The sequence below is a fragment of the Schistocerca nitens genome, chromosome 4 (genome assembly GCF_023898315.1).
Source record: "Schistocerca nitens isolate TAMUIC-IGC-003100 chromosome 4, iqSchNite1.1, whole genome shotgun sequence".
Lineage (NCBI taxonomy): Eukaryota > Metazoa > Arthropoda > Insecta > Orthoptera > Acrididae > Schistocerca > Schistocerca nitens.
The window spans coordinates 245,582,087-245,600,827 of record NC_064617.1 but is presented as its reverse complement, the minus strand read 5'-3'; the positions used below and the strand labels follow the sequence as shown (position 1 = coordinate 245,600,827).

The 18,741-nt window shown below is 38.5% G+C and overlaps 1 protein-coding gene across 3 annotated transcripts in view; it reads right to left on the bottom strand.

The window, feature by feature from the left end:
* LOC126251577 (ribonuclease 3) overlaps window positions 1-18,741 on the bottom strand; it is a 271,056-nt gene that overhangs the window by 198,411 nt on the left and 53,904 nt on the right. For all 3 annotated transcript variants that reach the window (XM_049952103.1, XM_049952104.1, XM_049952105.1), the window contains exons 10-12: window positions 15,217-15,424; window positions 13,101-13,234; window positions 11,854-11,966 (exon numbers count right to left, since the gene is read on the bottom strand). In XM_049952103.1, coding sequence (XP_049808060.1) covers window positions 11,854-11,966; window positions 13,101-13,234; window positions 15,217-15,424 — 455 coding nt within the window. The remainder of the gene's footprint in view (window positions 1-11,853; window positions 11,967-13,100; window positions 13,235-15,216; window positions 15,425-18,741) is intronic.

The window sequence follows — 18,741 nt, the reverse complement described above, 5'->3', positions numbered from 1 at the left end:
CAGCTCTGTTAAGAACCTAGTAATACAGAATTTCTTTGTGAATTTTCATATGTAAATGATGCAAGCTCATAGTATTAGTCTATGGATTTGTCTATGAGGTGCTTATCGCGATGATTTCTCAATCTCGAAGTTAGTCAAAATTTCTCTTTATACATCTTTGGATACACAATTTTTATTCGCATGTGCAGTGGGCAATTTCTTGCCCACTTTACTGTTTTGGTCTTTTCAACTCGTTCATAGGCTCATGTAAGTGTAGGACAATGGTCTCCTGTACGACGAAAAACATGATTTTATGATATGGAAGACAATTCATACACACACATCAGGCTACTGAACCAAGTAACTATGAACATGGTCAAATAGTAAGCGAATATAAAAATCTTGTATATGTAGTTATACTTTTAAAACTGAGAAAAATATTAAACATGTAAATAGTTTTAGCACTATAACAAGTTTCACAATCCATGGGAATGAAATACTTAAGTAGCCCCTGCGTGAATTTGTACTCACCTCTGCTGTGACACGATATGGAAGTAATAGCATGAAGTATCCATGAACATTTTAATCTTATGTGGCTTCAAAAACTGGTGTTGCACCAAAACATGTCTGTCATAATGGTAGTCAGCAACAGTGTTTAACACGGCCACTATTGTTGCCACATGTGATTGTGCTTGCATAATGAATATACAAATTTCCTGTGTCCTACAAGAACGTTCAACGTGTGTTTGTGGTGGACACTTTTGTAAACACAGTTTGCTGAGAGCTGAACTATATGCAACAGGCTAACAGTGACTGTTTGTGGAAGCCATATGTAGAGCAGATCAGTAACAGTGTGAGAAACGTGAGTTCTCACTGCACAAATCCAATGCATAATAATAACCATATATAAACTATATGACACTTCTAATGAGACAAATGTACAAGTCAAAACTCTCTTTAGGACCCCATAGCGTTTAACAAATGTGATTTTGTCTCTCTGATGCTGTGCTTAATTTGTTTTATATATACCGACGATGAACTGTAAGAAGAGGTACGACCTAGAGACACCATGCCAACCCTGATGCAAGAGGCAGACATCTGTTCCTGTCCACCAGCTGGCAGGGGGCGGACGCCTCATAAGACAACAAAGGTCTCCAACCACATGTCGTGAACCATCATTGCATGATCTCAGCCACATTGTGATGCCAATCTGATCACCACAAATCTACACTGTGTTTATACAGAATGGAATTTTAAAGAATGAACATTAATGTTGATTAACATCACATAATTCTGAAGTTTCTAAGCATGTCCAATTTTAGCTTCACATATTATGAAAGATCTAACAGTACCACAGCACGTACACTACCACAGCATAACTACATTTTTACATATTTATTTATTTATTTATCTCACAATTAATACATTTACTAACATGGTACAAAGTAAATCAGTCAAATATGAAATTTTATCTGTTTCATGCAACAGTAACTTCACTAAATATTCCATATTTAAATAAAAAATTTTATGGTAATTAAAACAATAGAGATTTTATCCCTTGCCCACAGTTTTTTGGGGCTTTTTCCTGTCAGCTGCACGCAAATGAGGAGAGATGTAATTAAATGAAATGTACGTAAACACAACTGTGCGTAACTATATCAAAATTCTCATCCAGTGCTAGATAAAAAGTAAACTTGGCAACAATGGCAGATAATTTATTGATACAGCAATGAAAAACAAAATCACTGAAAATCTATTGGATCACTAAAGAAAATGAAAGCATTCGTGAAAGTAATTTGTTGTTGGATTGTCTTACTTGATTCCTTCATCAAAAAGTAAAGTTCTCCTGCAAACTATTTCAAATGGTCCAAAATACTAGTTACTAATTGGTTGAATGCATAAGTCAGTTCTGTTCATCTCATAATTCCATGCATACAAGGGGGCTGTATAATGTTGTATAAAGTAACCATGAAATACATATATACATTGCCCCCTTTGTAACTTCATAACTATGTAAAAATACATCTTATAATTAAAATTATTTTGGAATGTGTAAGCAGAATTTAATTATGGTATCAGACCTGATAATTTCCTATGATAATAACCATAACTTTGTATGAATATTTAGAGGCCATAAAGAAATGACTGGTGATGAATTGTTCGAGGGTAGAACGACCGAACACATTACATGTTCTCTCATTACCTATCCAATATCACTAATCAGAACCACCCTAAAGCTGAGTAGCCAATCATTTCTTTTCATTCCTTTCATATATTTTTTACATAATAATCAGGTATGCTGCTTAATTACCTCTGAACAATGGCATCAGCAGTCATTTCTATGGCTTAATATTAATAGACAGTAACCTAATAATTACATGACTCCATAATTTACATCTTTCAAAAATAATAATTAATTTCATTTATCTACGTTTTTTTGCTCAGGTTTGCCATCTTTGAACGTTTCTCTCAGCCCGTCATCCATCACAGACTTGCATAATAATCTGTATTTTATTTGCCTTGACATACTGGGAAAAGGTTTCATAATAGTAATATCTCAGTCTTTCTCTTGTACTACAAATTCAAGAGGGGAATGTTTCATAGTACTATGTTAATACTTGGAGCTGTCAATATTGTACACAAATTACAGACAGACACACTAACAGATGGAAAGACAGACAGACCCTTCAAAAATGGTGAAATCATGTATTTTCATTAAAATCTCAAATTTGAATTTTTTCACAATTACAATCTTACTCATACTAAAGTACGAGAAAGTAATAATAAAAATTATATGAAATACAGTACAAAGGCACAGAATATAAAAAAACATAGGACGGGTAGAGGCATTGTTCGCATATGAGGTTTGTGAGAACAGAAATGAGACTGATTTTTTATCCACCGAAGTTTTAATTTCTCTATTTTTTCAAACAACAATATTGTTCCCTTCAAAGTAGTTCCCTTCAGCAGTTATATACTGATGAAGTCATCATTCTCAGTCTTGGTAGAAGTGCTGAGAGGGGACAATTGGTAGGGCCTTTAACATGTTGGTCATGTTCTTTTGAATGTTCTCTGGAGTCCCAAAATGACATTATTTTACGACCTTTTCAATTTCAAGAAAAGAACAAAATTACAAGGACTCAGATTAGGTGAATAGGGGGCTGGGGAACAACAGGAATGCCTTTTGAGGTGAAAAATTCTGTGATGGAAGTGGCCTTGCGACATGGGGCATTGTCATGATGCAGCATTCACTTTTCTACAATGTCTGGTTTCACTCAATTCATCATTTTCCTGAGCCTTTCAAGTACATCTTTGTAAAAAAATAGGTTGACAGTTTGTCCTGGAGGAACAAATTCTTCACCTATTGTCAAAAAACCAAGTCAGCAGTGTTTTGATCTTTAATTTGCCCATTCGAGCTTTTTCTGGTCAAGGCGATAGTGTGCCACTCCTCACTTTGCCTCTTGTCTCAGGAGTGCACTAAATAAATTCATAATTCATCACCTGTGATCACATGACTGAACCATTTGTGGTCATTGGCAATCCTCTGAAGAAGATCAGTGCACAAATTTCTTCAATTGTGAACCATTTTAGAACAACGTTTTTGTATGAGCAAAACCTCAATCAAAATTTTATGTGCGGTGAAAGTTTTTATGTTTAACTGGTCATGTATTATCTTTATTGTTAAACATCAGTCTGTTCTCACAAGAGCATGCACATGTTCAATGTTTTCATAGTTTTTGAAGTCAAAGGCCCCCTGAAAAAGGTTCATCTTCAATGTGTTTTCAGTCTCCCAGAAATGATTTGTGGCAGAAAAAAACTTGTGCTTTTGATAAGAAATGTTTCCCATATACCTGTTTCAACTTTACAAAGGTCACGCTCATGGATTCCCTGAGTGTAACACAATATTTAATAGCATAGAATTGTTCTAAATTCTGGTGTTCAATTTTCATAACATATGACAAAAACATAATTTCACTGACGGCACTCTCAAAAATCACGACAGCTGTAGAGCTGAAACTGAAACTGAGCATCTGGAAGGAATGAACACATCGGTCTACACAAGTAGAACACCATGGCATTGCCAGATCGCTCGCAGTGTTGTCAATCTCTTTACTTTTCTCACTCACCTCATATATGCACACACACAACTCTTTCCCCAAACTGAAATACTATATCTGGAGAGGAAAGTTTACCGAGATTTAATCTTTTTGCACTTAGAAAACATTCTGAAAATAGAGATCAACTTAGGTGTACAATGTTGTTAACACAGTTATAAATTGGACCCTTCTCAACGGCATTTTTCACTCCATCTGCCACATAAAATATTACTTTACCAGCCACAAATCACACAAACATTTTTTTAAAAAAGCAATTCTATAAAACTGGCTTTACAAACCAAAACTGACAACTGACAAATCTGAAAAATGCTGACTTTTACTGATTTTGCTGACTGTTTTCCATCCCTGAAAATCTCCACAGCATTGAAAAGAGAAGATAAACAAAAAATTTTTTGTGGTTTGACCAGGATTTGATCCTGCAACCTCAAGTTTCCCGACGTGTGCTTTATCACTAGATCATCAGGCTTGATGCCCAGCGAGCTAAATTGAAGTGGCACTGCAGCTCAACTGTACAGATTGTTACTTTCAATTAGGAAATTTTATAATATATTCATCACCATCATCATCACCACCACCACCACCACCACCACCACAACCATAACCATCATCATCATCATCATCATCATCATCATCATCATCATAAGCAGCAGCCATTTGATATTCCCTGTTGGATACAGATTTCTCCTACTCTCTTCCAAGCTTTACAGCCTCTGTCTATAAATAAACTTTTTTTTTTTTGCTGTCATTTACCCGTATTTTAGGCTACCGTCTTAAAATCCAACAAATAACTTCCTTGGTTCACCTGCCATCTGTTCACCTGACTACATGTCCCCACCTACATTTGACTTTAATTATTGTCATAATTACATCTGCAACCTCAGTCTGTTACATTCCTACATCTACATCGATACTCCACAAGCCACAGTACAGTGTGCGGCGGAGGGTACCCTGTACAACTACTTGTAATTTCGCCTCTGGCTCCACATGCAAATAGAGCGAAGGAAAAATGACTGTATAAAATGCATGTTTGACCATCAGCTGCTTTTATTTTAAACCCAAATATCAACCGGTTTCAGTCATTTGAGTAATGACAAATGTAATATGGTGGCTTAAACCATCTAAACCCTTACCGTGAAGATATGGGTTTGGGTTTATAATAAAAGCAGCTGATGGCCAAACATGCATTTTATACATTACTTGATGGTTGTAGATAGTCACCTTCCAAAAATGTAGAAAAACGGTTGTTTGTATGCCTCCGTATGAACCCTAATTTCTTGTATCTCATCTTGGTGGTCCTTACATGCAATGTATGTTTGCAGCAGTAGAATATTTCAGCAGTTAGCTTCAAATGTCAGTTCTCTAAATTTTCTCATTGGTGTTTCTCAAAAAGAATGTTGCCTTCCCTCCAGGGACTCCCATTATAGTTCCTGAAGCATCTCCGTAACACTTCCATGTTGTTCGAACCTACTGGTAAAAAATCTAGCAGCCCACCTCTGAATTGCTTCAATGTCTTCCCTCAATCTGACCTGGTACAGATCACAAGCATTCGAGCAGTACTCAAGAATACATCGAACCAGCATCCTATAAGTAGTCTCATTTACAGGTGAACCAGTTTTTCTTAAAATTATCCCAATAAACCGAAGTTGATCATTTGCCTTCCCTATTACAGTTCTCACATACTCGTTCCACCTCATATCACTTAGCAATGTTATGCACAGATATTTAAACAATGTGACTGTGTCAAGCAGGACACTAGTAATACTATATCAGAGCATTACAGGTTTGATCTTCCTACTCATCCACATTAACTTACATTTTTCCACATTTACGATTAGCTGCCATTCATCACAACAACTGGAAATTTTGTCTAAGTCATCTTGCATCTTCCTACAGTCACTCAACTTTGACACCTTACCGTACACCACAGCGTCATCAGCAAACAACTGCAGATTGCTGCTCACCCTGTCTGTCAAATCATTTATGGATATAGAGAACAACAGTGATCCTATCACAGTTCCCTGGGGCACTCTGATGATACCCTTGTCCCTGATGAACACTCACTGTCAAAGACAACATACTGGGTTTTATTATTTAAGAAGTCCTCGAGCCACTCACATATCAGTGAACTTATTCCATATGCTCATACCTTCGTTAACAGCCTGCAATGCAGCACCATGTCAAAAGCTTTCTGGGAATATAGAAAAATGGAATCTGCCTGTTGCCCTTCACCCACAGTTATCAGTATATTGGGTGAGAAAAAGGGCAAGCTGAGTTTCGCATGAGCAATATTTTCTAAAACCATGCTTTATTTTTCAAACTGAGATATGATCAAGGATTCTAGCAAACAGCAGTTAGTGATATTGATCTGTAATTTTGCCAGTCCAATCTTTTACCTTTATTGTATAGTGAAGTCACCTGCACTCTTTTCCAGTCACTTGGGACTCTGTGCTGGGTGAAAGATTCACAATAAATCCAAGTTAGGTAAAGTGCCAATGCTTGAAAGTACTCTCTGTAAAATTGAAGTGGAATTCCATTCAGACCTGGTGATTTATTTGCTTTCAAATCTTTAAGTTGTTTCTCTACACCAGGTCCGCTTATTCTGGGTGTATTCGTGGACAAAGAAAAAAAATTCCCGGATTTCTCCTAGATTTCCTGGTTAAAAATACACTTTCTCCCAGCTGAAAACACACTAGGGTTAAGTGACAGTATATTTTACCTCGGAACTGTAAAACTTGTCAACCCTTTTTATACACGGGTGTAGAATTTCCAAGCACTTTAGAAAATGAAAATCAGGGAAAAAACAAATTTTGGAACGATCTTTGACGTGCAGCAACCTGTACACTGCATATTTTCGTATTACAAAAGTATAAATTCAAATTCCACCAAAATCTGCATGTTACTTTCTGAAGCATTGAAATCGAGATTGCGATCCACTTTTGTAAGCCAATCATAGCTCACATCACGTGATCTCGTCATCGATGACAGCAGATATTCAGAGCATACGACACGTGATGTAGTCAGCCAATAGCAACATCACTGTTGAGTAGTGCGAACACACTAACAGGAAAAGTTAATGTTTTAAATTAATATTCATAGTGTTGCTACAAGAAAAGCAAAGCTTTCACATATAATATTGGTCTCTAAGGTTAATAAGCTGCAAGAGAAGCTAAACTTTCACATATAATGCTGATCGTTTTTGCGCGTGTTACACTTTAAGATGTATCACACAAACATGCTAGGAAAGTTTTTAATAACAGCATATAAATGTCTGATCTTTTGGCCCCGAAATTCATATAAATGACTTGTCATCAAAGAGTTGATTTTTAAATGAGAGTCACACTCTCTGTGATTTAAGAAATTCACCGTACATTCTCACACATAGTTCAATTTGCGTAAAAGTAAATTTACTTTGAAAGTAACGCTTTTCAAACCACTATTCGCAATATTTTCCTGTGACCTGTTACAAATGGGTTTGTTTCAGCAGTCGCCAGATAACAGGTGCAACCCTGCGTGCGCAGCTACAATGACGTAGGAAGCCTATATGTTCGTGCGTGTAAAAACATGAAAAGATCTTACATTATGTCATGAAAGAAATAAGACACCAGACATACTCCAAGAGCATCGAAATTTCAAAGCAATACTAACTAAAATGTGTACAGTTAAAATGCATACTCAAAGTGCACATTTGTATATCCAGATTCCTAATGCAGGATACAGTAATATTCTTTGTTAAAGTATTGGGTCTTACAAAAATTTAACTGAAAACTAAAACAATGAAAAATTCCCAGAATTCTGAAAAATTCCTGGGTTTTCCCCGGGTTTCTCCCAAATCTCCTGGTTTTCCTGGGTCATATACACCCTGATTACTGTATCGTCCATAAGGGAATCTGTCTGATGATCAAATGACAGAATTTTGTATTCCTGTGTGAATGATTTCTTGAATGTGAAACTTAAAACTTCGGTTTTCATTTTATCATCTTCAACTGCCACACCAGACTGGTCAACAAGCGACTGAATAGAAGCCTTAGAGCTGCTTAGTGATTTCACATATGACAAGAATTTTCTCGGGTTATCTGCCAGATATTTTGCTTCGGTGTGATGGTGGTAGTTGTAAGCTTCTTGTAAGCTTCGCACACAGATCTTTTCACAGACATATGAATCCCTACTAACCTTTGCTTGTCGTCATTTATGTATTCGCTTTTGAACTGAGAGGGCAACAACCTCTACTTCCTCAGCATCTGCAAAATTTTGTTATTAAATCCTGGTGGGTTGTTTCCATCCTTTATCGACTTACTAGGCATGTAACTCTCCAGACCACAATTTACTATATGCTTAAACTTTGGCCATAATTCCTCTACATCCATCTTACTGGAACTAAGTGATGCAAATTCACTATCTGAGTGAAGTGTTAATAACTGCTTATCTGCTCTATCTAGCAGAAACACTCTCCTTGCCTTCTTGAGCAATTTATAAACTTTCATAATCATAATTGTTATAGTGACATCATGATCGCTAATCCCCGTTTCTATACTGACAATGTCAAAAAGGTCTGGCCTATTTGTAGCTACAAGGTCTAAGATATTCATTGTGTGTGGGCTGCCGAGCTAGCTGTTCATGACAATTTTCAGAAAACGTGTTCAAAAGTATTTCGCATGACTGTCTGTCTGTAACCCCCCCCCAATGAATCCATAGATGTCCCAGTCTATACTCGGCAAGTTAAAGCCACCTCCAAATAGTATTGCAATACCTGGGTATTTACACACTATTGACTGCAGACTCTCTTTGAATGACTCTAGAACTGTCACAGCAGAATTGGGTGGCCGGTAAAAAAAATACAACAATTAACTTAGTTTCAACTACATCTGGTATACAAGACCACATAACTTCACACTCAACATCTACCTCAATAGACAGAATATTTTTGTCAACTGCAATGAACACTCCCCCTGCTATGGTCTCTAATCTGTCTTTCTGATATATGTTCCACAACTCACTAAATATCTCAGAGCCTTACACCTCGCATTTCAGCCAGCTCTCAGTCCCCAGAATAATTTTAGTGCGAGAGCTTGCCTGGAGAGCAGTAAATTCGGGAACTTTATTACGAATACTTCGACAGTTTACTGATAAATCTGTGACAGTCAAAGTGTCTTTATTCTGAACACCGTTTGACTTCCCTTGCTGTGAACTGACTGGCGAGAGTTCATCAGAGCACCTCAAACTACCACCTAGCCTAAAAAAACCTTTATGTGCACTCCTCAAGTACTCTACATCTACATCCTGCTACCTGAGCAGCTGCTTCCTTTGTGTAGTGCACCCCTGACCTATAAAACTAAGTCCTACAAATACCTACATGATAACACAGGTCTAGAAATCTGCAGCCAAAACCATCACTGAGTCAACGAAGCCTTTGGTTGAGACCCTCCGCTCAGTTCCAAAACACAGGACCCCAGTCAACTCTGGAAACGATGTTGCAAACTGAGGGCTCTGCTTTCACCCCATGGGCAAGCCAGCAGTCTTCATTACCTCTGCCAGCCACCTGTGCAAACTGACAATCTGAACTGACGATCACCTTAGAACCCAAGCGATAAGCATTGGCAGTGCTGAGGTGAGCCACAACATGCAGATGACTGCACGCTGCACACTCGAAAGTCACAGTTATGGCTGCCTCCACATCGCAGACAATGCCCCTCCCCCCTCACCAGCAGACATACCGAGCGCACATTGGCTTTCTTTCCAGCCCTTAACGCGATCTGCCTAAGGTGCTCCATAATGTGCCTAACATTGGGGCTCCCAGTAACTAGTGAACCCTCCCCTCTCCCCTGTGTGCCTGCTCGGACCCTGCTGAAGGAGTGGCCATCTATCTTCTCACAGGGTGAATGGGCAAGGCCAGGTGCCAGTCTCCACGCTGGCCCTCTGCCTTGAGCGGCGCGAATGCGTCACCACCCACCACTCACCCTTCTGTGAGGGCGGACCGACCAAAGGTGCACTAGGAGGTGCCTCGGAAGCAAAGTCTGTGGGCAAAACAAGTGACACCTGAGGTGTCCCGTGCAACACGCAAGATTCTCCGCCACCGCTACACCACGACGCAGCAGCCTGAAGGTGACTGACCATAGTCAACAGCACATTCAGCTGTTCGCAAGCTGCGGCCAGCTCCTCCTGCATCTGCACACAGCATGAACAGATCCTATCCATCCTAGCAAGATTAACTGTAAGAAGTGAACTATAAAAGCATACAATCCTAGATATGCAACTTGCTACCCTCCTGATGTGTCAACAATGGATGCTGATGCATTAAAAAGCTATGTAGCTGGCTGTTCACTGAGCAACTGTTGCACTACAGACTGAGTCAATTTACACTTACAAAAATGCAAGATTAACCCTCTTAAACAGAGAAACACGCAAGAAATTTAATAAATATGCTACATGGAAAACACAAGAAATGACAAACATTTAACTTGCCACTCTGTAGATGTTTAACAGCCCAGAGCTGGAGCCTGCCTGACTGGCTTACTAAACGAATGGACAGTTGTTTTCAAAACTAAACAAATGAGCAACTACTGCACTACAGATGCGATGAATTTGTTTTTTATCTCTCCTAATAATTCCCAATATGCATCTCTCCAAAGTTTTTCATTGGTTTTTATATAAAAGGTCAATGTCTCACTGCAATAAAATAAAATAAAAGCTGGTAATGCACACTGACTGTAAACTTCCCTCTTCAGACACACTGGAAGCTCAGTTTTGATAAACTTAAATCAAAATCACTCCAGAAAATTTTTACACTTTGCATATTCTACAACAAGCTGCAGTGATTGACATCTTATTCTTACTGTCATTCTCATATTTAGAACACAGAACAGTCTGCCAACATGTGGCCCACATGAGGTCGACTGATGGCCATGTCATCCTTTGCCATGTGGTGTTATGCAGATGTGGTAAGGAGAGGCGTGGGGCCAGCACCATGCTCTCCTGGCCATTGTCAAATTTCTAGAGCTCGTAGCCACTACATCTCATTCAAGCATTTCCTCAATTGACATCTTGAGCCTGAGTGTACTTCCTTCCAGTCCCCCCACCAACAAAAAATCTCTGGCAATATCAGGAATTGAACTTGGGTCCTCCACAAGAGAGTCAACTGCACTGATTACTTGGTTGCAGAGGAAGCAGTTTCCAGGTGCCCAGTGGTGAGGTTATCAGTGCTTGGTTGCAGAGGCAGATATGCCAATACAGATGCTAGATAATGTAGCTACTTTAGTGTATAATTCCCTTGGATCCTTGAGAAGCCAAACCTAGTTTAAATGGTCATTACTTTTTTTTGCTGTTTTCAGTTCTTCCCTCGCTTTCTGTATCAGTCTTCATCATTTAAAATAAATCTCAATCTAAATTCTACTACTTGCCTATTTCATAGAAACCTACCAACATTTATAATTGTTACCTTTTCTCTTCTCGTGTACATATTCACCACTACCATTCTTTTTTTATTCATTAGAAAATAAGTTCTTGACATGAATAAAAATAAGGTAGACCATGCTGCCAGGTAAGTTACCATGGTGCCATTTAGAACCCTTAAAGGGCCAACATACAAATATCAAATTATTGTTACTCCAGCCCTGATTTTCCATTGTTTGATTAATAGTGTGAACTCTATTAATTTAACATTACACAGTATTCTCATGAGAATTTCCTCCAACACATTATATGAGTTGTAAGAAATGTACTGTTTTACTTCTGTATTACAGAGGATAATTTTTTTTCTTACCTCTCTTACGTGTATTCATGTAATGTATTCTTCTGTCTCCATATTCTGGCTGCCTTATGCCACAGTTTGTTAAGGAATTTCGAGCATGGTCTGGATTTGTACCAAAATTTTCTCTGGAAAACAAGCCACCGAAATGAAATAAAGATTACGGTCAATGTGGTATGATACTTAACACAAATTTTTGATGAAATTTTACATTCCCTTTTACAAGATGACAAATTAAGTTTCTTTTCTAACTTCTCTCGAAGCATGTCCATTTTACTGTTTGCTCCCAAACAAATGCAAACGTACGCTCTGTTCACGAGACAATAACACTGAGTAGAATAGTAGACAGGAGGTAATATTAACATGTAGCAAAAGATCTTATAAAGCCACAAGAGTTAATTACGACAAACAAGTAAAAATTGTGTAAGACATAGCTATGCATCTTCTTGCATACATTTTATAACATTCATGACCGTAGAGACAATGGATCACTCCTTATGGCAAAAAAGAATAATGAATAGTGTTCTCTTTTTCTCTGTGAGACAAGAATGAAATGACAAATGTTCTTTTCCAGAATTATCATAGAAATTATACTTCACTTCTAAAAACGAACATTTTGTGATGTAATTTTCAATATCCAGTCGCAATGGATGTGGTTCATAGAACTGTACTCGTGACTCATTGTTGCAGTGCAAGATTTTATTTAATATTATATTAAGAAAGTCATAAACACACATGAAAATATTTGAATAAGGAATATAATAATCCATGTACCATTATTTTAACATTTCTGCTTATGTTACTATTTACTGTATCAAAATGAACATTCAACTGAGAATACTATCAAATTACAAGGAGACCCAACAGCTGGTCAATTCTTACTTTCAGGAGGTAAAACTCCAAGCTTTGCTGATACAAATAGATACAAGTAGAAAATGCTAATCCTAACTTTCAGGTCTTGGGTGTTCCTGTCTTGGGTAGGAAAGAGGTATTGGTTGGTGAAGGCTGGAAAGCAGATCACTCAGATCTCAGGTTGAGAGAATGAAGGGAGACAAAAATGAAGGAGAAAGTGCTCTCCTTTAAGTAGAAATTATTTAAACTCCTACATTTACTGACAGCGGTTATAAAATTAGAGATAACCAAAAACGGCTAACCAAAAAAAGGAATTAGTTTGGGTGTTCATGATATTACCTCTCCATTATAGAATATCAACTGACCTGATGGCGTATTCTACAATGTCAGAGCGCTAACCATAAACTTACCTATATGAAGGATGTGTTAAAGCTAGCTGAAGTAGGAACCTATTTTCAAACTTATAGCCAATACTTTCCTCCAGCACATCACATGATCTATGAAACCGCAAATGACACACAAGCACTGGAATCAACATGGCATGCTGCAACAGAACAAAGAGGAAAGTCAAATGGATAAGAAATGAAGCTGTGCTTGACTAAAATACATGCCAGTATATAAACATTTGGGTATACAAAGCTTGTCTGGAGAGGATTTTCACCACTTCTATTCTGACACCCGTGTTGGTCAGAGCATGGTCTGTCCACCCAGGCTAGTTGGTGAGGGTTGTTATTAGCTTCCCAATCTCAGTGTCCCATGAGCTTCTGAAGGGCAAGGATGTGTCATTGCATTTCCCGCCACGATGCAGTGTTCACTTGAACAATGATATACAACCAAATTCTGTGTGAAACTTGGAAAGTCAATTGCCAAACCATTTTCAATGATCAGGCAGGAATTTGTGAATGAATGTCTGTCAAAGCAGCAAGTTTTTCAGTGGTGCAAAGTGTTTTTGGAAGGCCAGCATGACTCTGAAGACAAAACTTGCTCTGATCACCCTTCAACACTGGAAGGTGAAGACAGTGTATCTTGTGAGCAAGAATGTTTGAGCAGATTGGAGTATGAGTGTTCATCTAATAGCTCAGTCTCTGGATATACCAAAGACCATTTCCATGAGACAGCAACAGAACAACTGCAGATGAAGAAAGTGTGTGCAAAGGTAGTCCCAAAAATTTTGACCACTGCTAAAATTCCAATCGAGTGCTCATTTGTGAAGAGCTACAGGAACTATGTAGAAATAATGCTACTTTCTGAACAATGTTATAATGGGATATGATTCATGGGTTTTCGGGCACGAATCTGAGACAGAGATGGAACTCCAGGGTGTACACACTACAGTCACCAGACCGAAAGAAACCACACATTAAAAGGGTGTACACACTGCAGTCATCACACCACAAGAAACCACTCATGAACAGCTTCAAAGTGAAGGCAACATTCACTGTCTTTTTATATGCTAGTGGTTTCAGTCACCGAGTGTTTACTGGACAGATTGTCAATGCTGTCTTTTATATGGTAGTGTTTACAGGGGAAAGGGGGGGGGGGGGGGATGCAAGTCATCGTCCAGTCACATTACCCTCTACAGTTCTGATCTTGCACCAGCACACACTGTTTGCTTCCCTGGCTCAAGACACCCTTGAAAGGACACAGTTCCGAGCCCATAGCCAATGTGAAAGCTGCTGTTCCATGTGCCCTTTAGGACACTAAAATCCAATTCTTCCAGGACGCTTACACTACTTCGAAATCTCACTGTCAAAAATGTACTGGTGCAGGAGAGTACTATTTTGAAGAATTCTGATGCATTTTGCCATTCTGATCAATAAATTAATTTTTATGGACTTGATGAGATTACTTTTCGGTCAAATATTGTATATAAAACTTAGTTGCTGTTTAATGTGCGATACGTGGGATGGAAGCTGACTCGGTACAATATTCAACCAAGCAAACCACCCTATCATGATAAACTGGGCACCTCTAAATATGTACTTAAAAAAAAGTCAGTCGTGCTGACAAATCAACCAATAAAAAAGAACAAGGTCAGAAAAGTCAGGAAACAAACAATTTTGACATAACTGTGACAAAGAAAGTGTCTGAAATAGTGATGATCCACCTGTGACCATTTAGAATGAAAAACAGAAATCTTTATATATCAAATTGACAAACACTTGCTGAACATAACCTTCAAATAAAAGGCAAAATCCATGAAGTGTAACAAATATCTGTAACACGAACAAGACATCTGATTTATAAATTATTTTTCTGGTCTATTTACACAAAGTATCTTGCAGAATAATCAACTGTGACATTAACTGAGGCAGCATTTTTTGCATAGCAACATTCTATTACGAATGATACCAATAGTAATAGGTAAGATTGTGAATAACATGTTTGTTCATAAAAATATTTCTACATTAATACATTATTCACAGTAATATATATTAACAGAATTTCATACTCCATTGTTTGTGGCTTAAGGAGATCCTGGTTAGATTACAATAAATGAAAAAATTTCAAACCATGCACAAATACCTGTATGATATCACACATGATGCCAGTCCTATGGAAACCTTTAGAAGAAACAGCTACTGTCACATCTCTCTTCATTTTGCTTTGAGTACGCATTTCCTGCAATCTATTTTCTTTGGCTTCAAGTTTTCGTTTATCCTCAAAAGAAGGCTTGGGCATGTTAGCCAAAAGATGGCGAAACTTTACATACTCCCTCCAAGCTTTCTGATATCTGAAATAATATAATGTTTTACATTTATCAGAGAATTATATCATTTAATGGATACACATCTTGAAAACCTATAATATTAGTGGTGTGCTCTTCACCGTTCAGCTGAGTAGCTGATGCCATTTTTCTGCATATTTCGACAACTGACACAGTGATCTTAATCTGTTGCAGTGAGCTGTATTACTACGCGTACTCCAACTAACCTGGTATGAGTTCAAGCAATGGGAACACGTAATAACTCAGTCCGCAACATCTGAAAAAGATGACTGGAGTGATTGTCAAAATAAAACTGATCACCTAATCAACTACTCAGCTGATCAGCACATTTAATTACACAGAGAAAATTTGAACTAGCACATAATTTGTAATATGATAGCCCGTTGTAAGAGAAAACTAACATTTGCCTCAGTGTGTTTACTGGTTATCTAATGTAAACAAGGAGGCATGACGACTTAAGAAGCAGAAAAAATGTCACAGGTTTAATAATCAGAAGTTCACTATTTTCTAGATGTGCTGTCCATCCTTTTGCAATTTTCAATTCCAGTAAGTGAACCATAATATGTCACATCTTTTATAACCAAAGAGAGAGAATGAACTTACTGAATGACAAGTTATTAGAGATGGAGCACAAGCTCAGACTGAATGGGAAGGATAGAAAATGAAGTCATCGTATCCTTTCAGAGACTCAGTCGAGGCACGACTGTCAAAAGAGCAAGCTGGGTTTAGAGAGCACAGAAGTTGTGTCGATCTGATCAAAACACTGCGTATATGTAATACTTGAGCAGAGTGCAGAATGGCGAAACACACTCTACATTACATTTATTGATTTTGAAAAAGCATTTGATTCTCTTAATAGGAGAGTTATGTGGCATACCTTGGAAGAATATGGAATACCATCAAATATAATAAATTTTCATATCAGCGCACACTCCGCTGCAGAGTGAAAATCTCATTCTGGATAATAAATATTATTAAAGCAATGCTTGATGGATATGAATGTAGGGTGCTACACAATGGGAAACTTACTGAATCTATCCAAACAAATGCTGGGGTGAGGTAGGGATGTATTCTGTCACCTATCTTGTTCTTGTTGGTACTGGAGAAAAGGTATTCAGTGGGGAATGCAAGACAGGCTTGAAGACCTTGACTTTGCTTTTGATATCTGTCTGCTTTCGCAAAGATTGCGTGACATGGAAGAAAAGCTGGAAAGACGGAAAGAGGAAGCAGAAATTGCAGGACTTAAAATAAATGTCCAGGAAACTAAGGAAATGAGAATGTGATCTGATAAACAAGCAAAGCTAACAGTGTATGGACAGGAATTGGAACAAGTAGACTCCTTCGTATATCTAGGAAGTACTGTCTGTAAAGATGGAGGGGCCGAGGAGGATGTAAAGAGTTGGATACGGAAGGCAAATGGAGCCTTTGTACAACTGTACCCTGTCTGGCATAATAAGAACATCTCGAGATGAACCATGCTGCACTTGTTCAATAGCAACGTAAAGTCAGTCCTCCCGTATAGTTGCGAAACGTGGGAGGTAACAAACATGACTGTAAGCCAGCTGCAAGTCTTCATAAACCGGTGTCTTCAGCAAATTATAAATGTGAGGTGGCCATATATTATCTCAAATGACTAATCTGTGAACTAATAAAGGAAAGAAAATGGAGGTGGATTGGTCACACAATATGCAGACAACAAGGAGCTGTTGAAAAGGCAGCACTGGATTGGAACCCACAAGGAACACGTAGATGTGACCGCCCGAAAAAGACATGGAAAAGAACGGTGGAAGAAGAAACTCTGAACGCTGGTAAAACATGGAGTGAAGTGAAATGTTTGGGTGCCAACAGAACCAGATGGAAGGTCTTTACTGCTGCCCTATGATCCAACAGGAACAACAGGAAAAAAAGGAAGTCAAGTCAAGTGTCCTGTCAGAGGATTTAGGAAACACAGAAAAACCTAAATCTGGATATCAAGATGGGGAATTGAACACTGTTCCTATCAAATATGATTCTTGTGCCTTAATCCCTGCACTACCATGTTGAATTACTTGGAACACAAATGAGAACCTCCACGAAAGTAAAGTGGGTGAAGGTTTAACATAGCAGAGAAAGAAATAGTACATAAAATAAAGGAAAGTCAACCACTTACCTGTAGCAGACTGATGTCTGATGTGTGGCACACACAAACACACAACAGACAACAGTATTCATATGGTGAGTTCAGGAGGTAGAGCATGCAGGAGAGAGAGAGAGAGAGAGAGAGAGAGAGAGAGAGAGAGAGAGAGAGAGAGAGGGGGGGAGGGGGGGAGAGGGTGGTGGAAAGGAAAGGGGATGGAGATGAAGAGGGAGACAGGGAGGAAAAAGAGAAAGGGAGAGGGATGGAAAAGGTGTGTGTGTGTGTGTGTGTGTGTGTGTGTGTGTTCAGAGAGAAGGGGGGGGGGAGATAATGTCCAGATGGGACAGTGGGGGGGGGGGGTAGGAGAGTGGCAGGAGAAGGCAGTACACGATCTGGATGGAGAAAGAGTGGTGTGGTCGATTAGAGAATGGAAAAGATAAGATGAGGCTGCAGGAAAAAGGTTAGTGGAGGTTTGAGCCAGGGAGAATGCGAGAGAGGCAATTCCTACTTGTGTAGTCCAGAGAACTAGTGCTTGAAGGGTGTATCCAAATGGCACATGTAGTGAAGTCACTGTTGAAGGTATTTGTGTCATCGAGTTCAGCAACTGGATGGTCAAGTCTGCAGTTTGTCACAGTTTGGCTGTAGTCATTCAAGCCAGTAGACAGTCAGTTATTTGTTATGCACACACAGAATGCTGTACAGAAATTGCAGCATAGCTGATATACAGGGCAACCAATCAATAATGCAACCACTTTCACAGTATGCGGCGGAGTGGCGAGGCCAGCTGCTATGCCTATAGCATGGGCGACAGGAGGTCCACGGTAATTGTACTACGGTTTGTCAACTTGCATTACATAAACACTTAAAAATAAAAGTAAACTACTCACTTATATTAAGCTAGAAGACGCTCAAGCATTACTGACAGCTTCTTAGAAAACCGTTCATTACACTCTACAGTTCCTTCTAAGAAATGACACAAATTTCTTGACGAATGTTAGGTTTAAGTTCATTTAAAGTTAGTAGATTTGATTTGTACACTTTCTGTTTTAAAGAACCATAGGAATAAAAAACTGCAGAGGGGTTAAATTGGGGGAAAGAAGAGGCCATACGTTGTTCGTATTAACTCTATATTGAAACACATCACATCATGAATTTCCTCTAATGAGAAGTTTGGCTGCATGTGCTTCACACAATCCTGCTAAAAAGT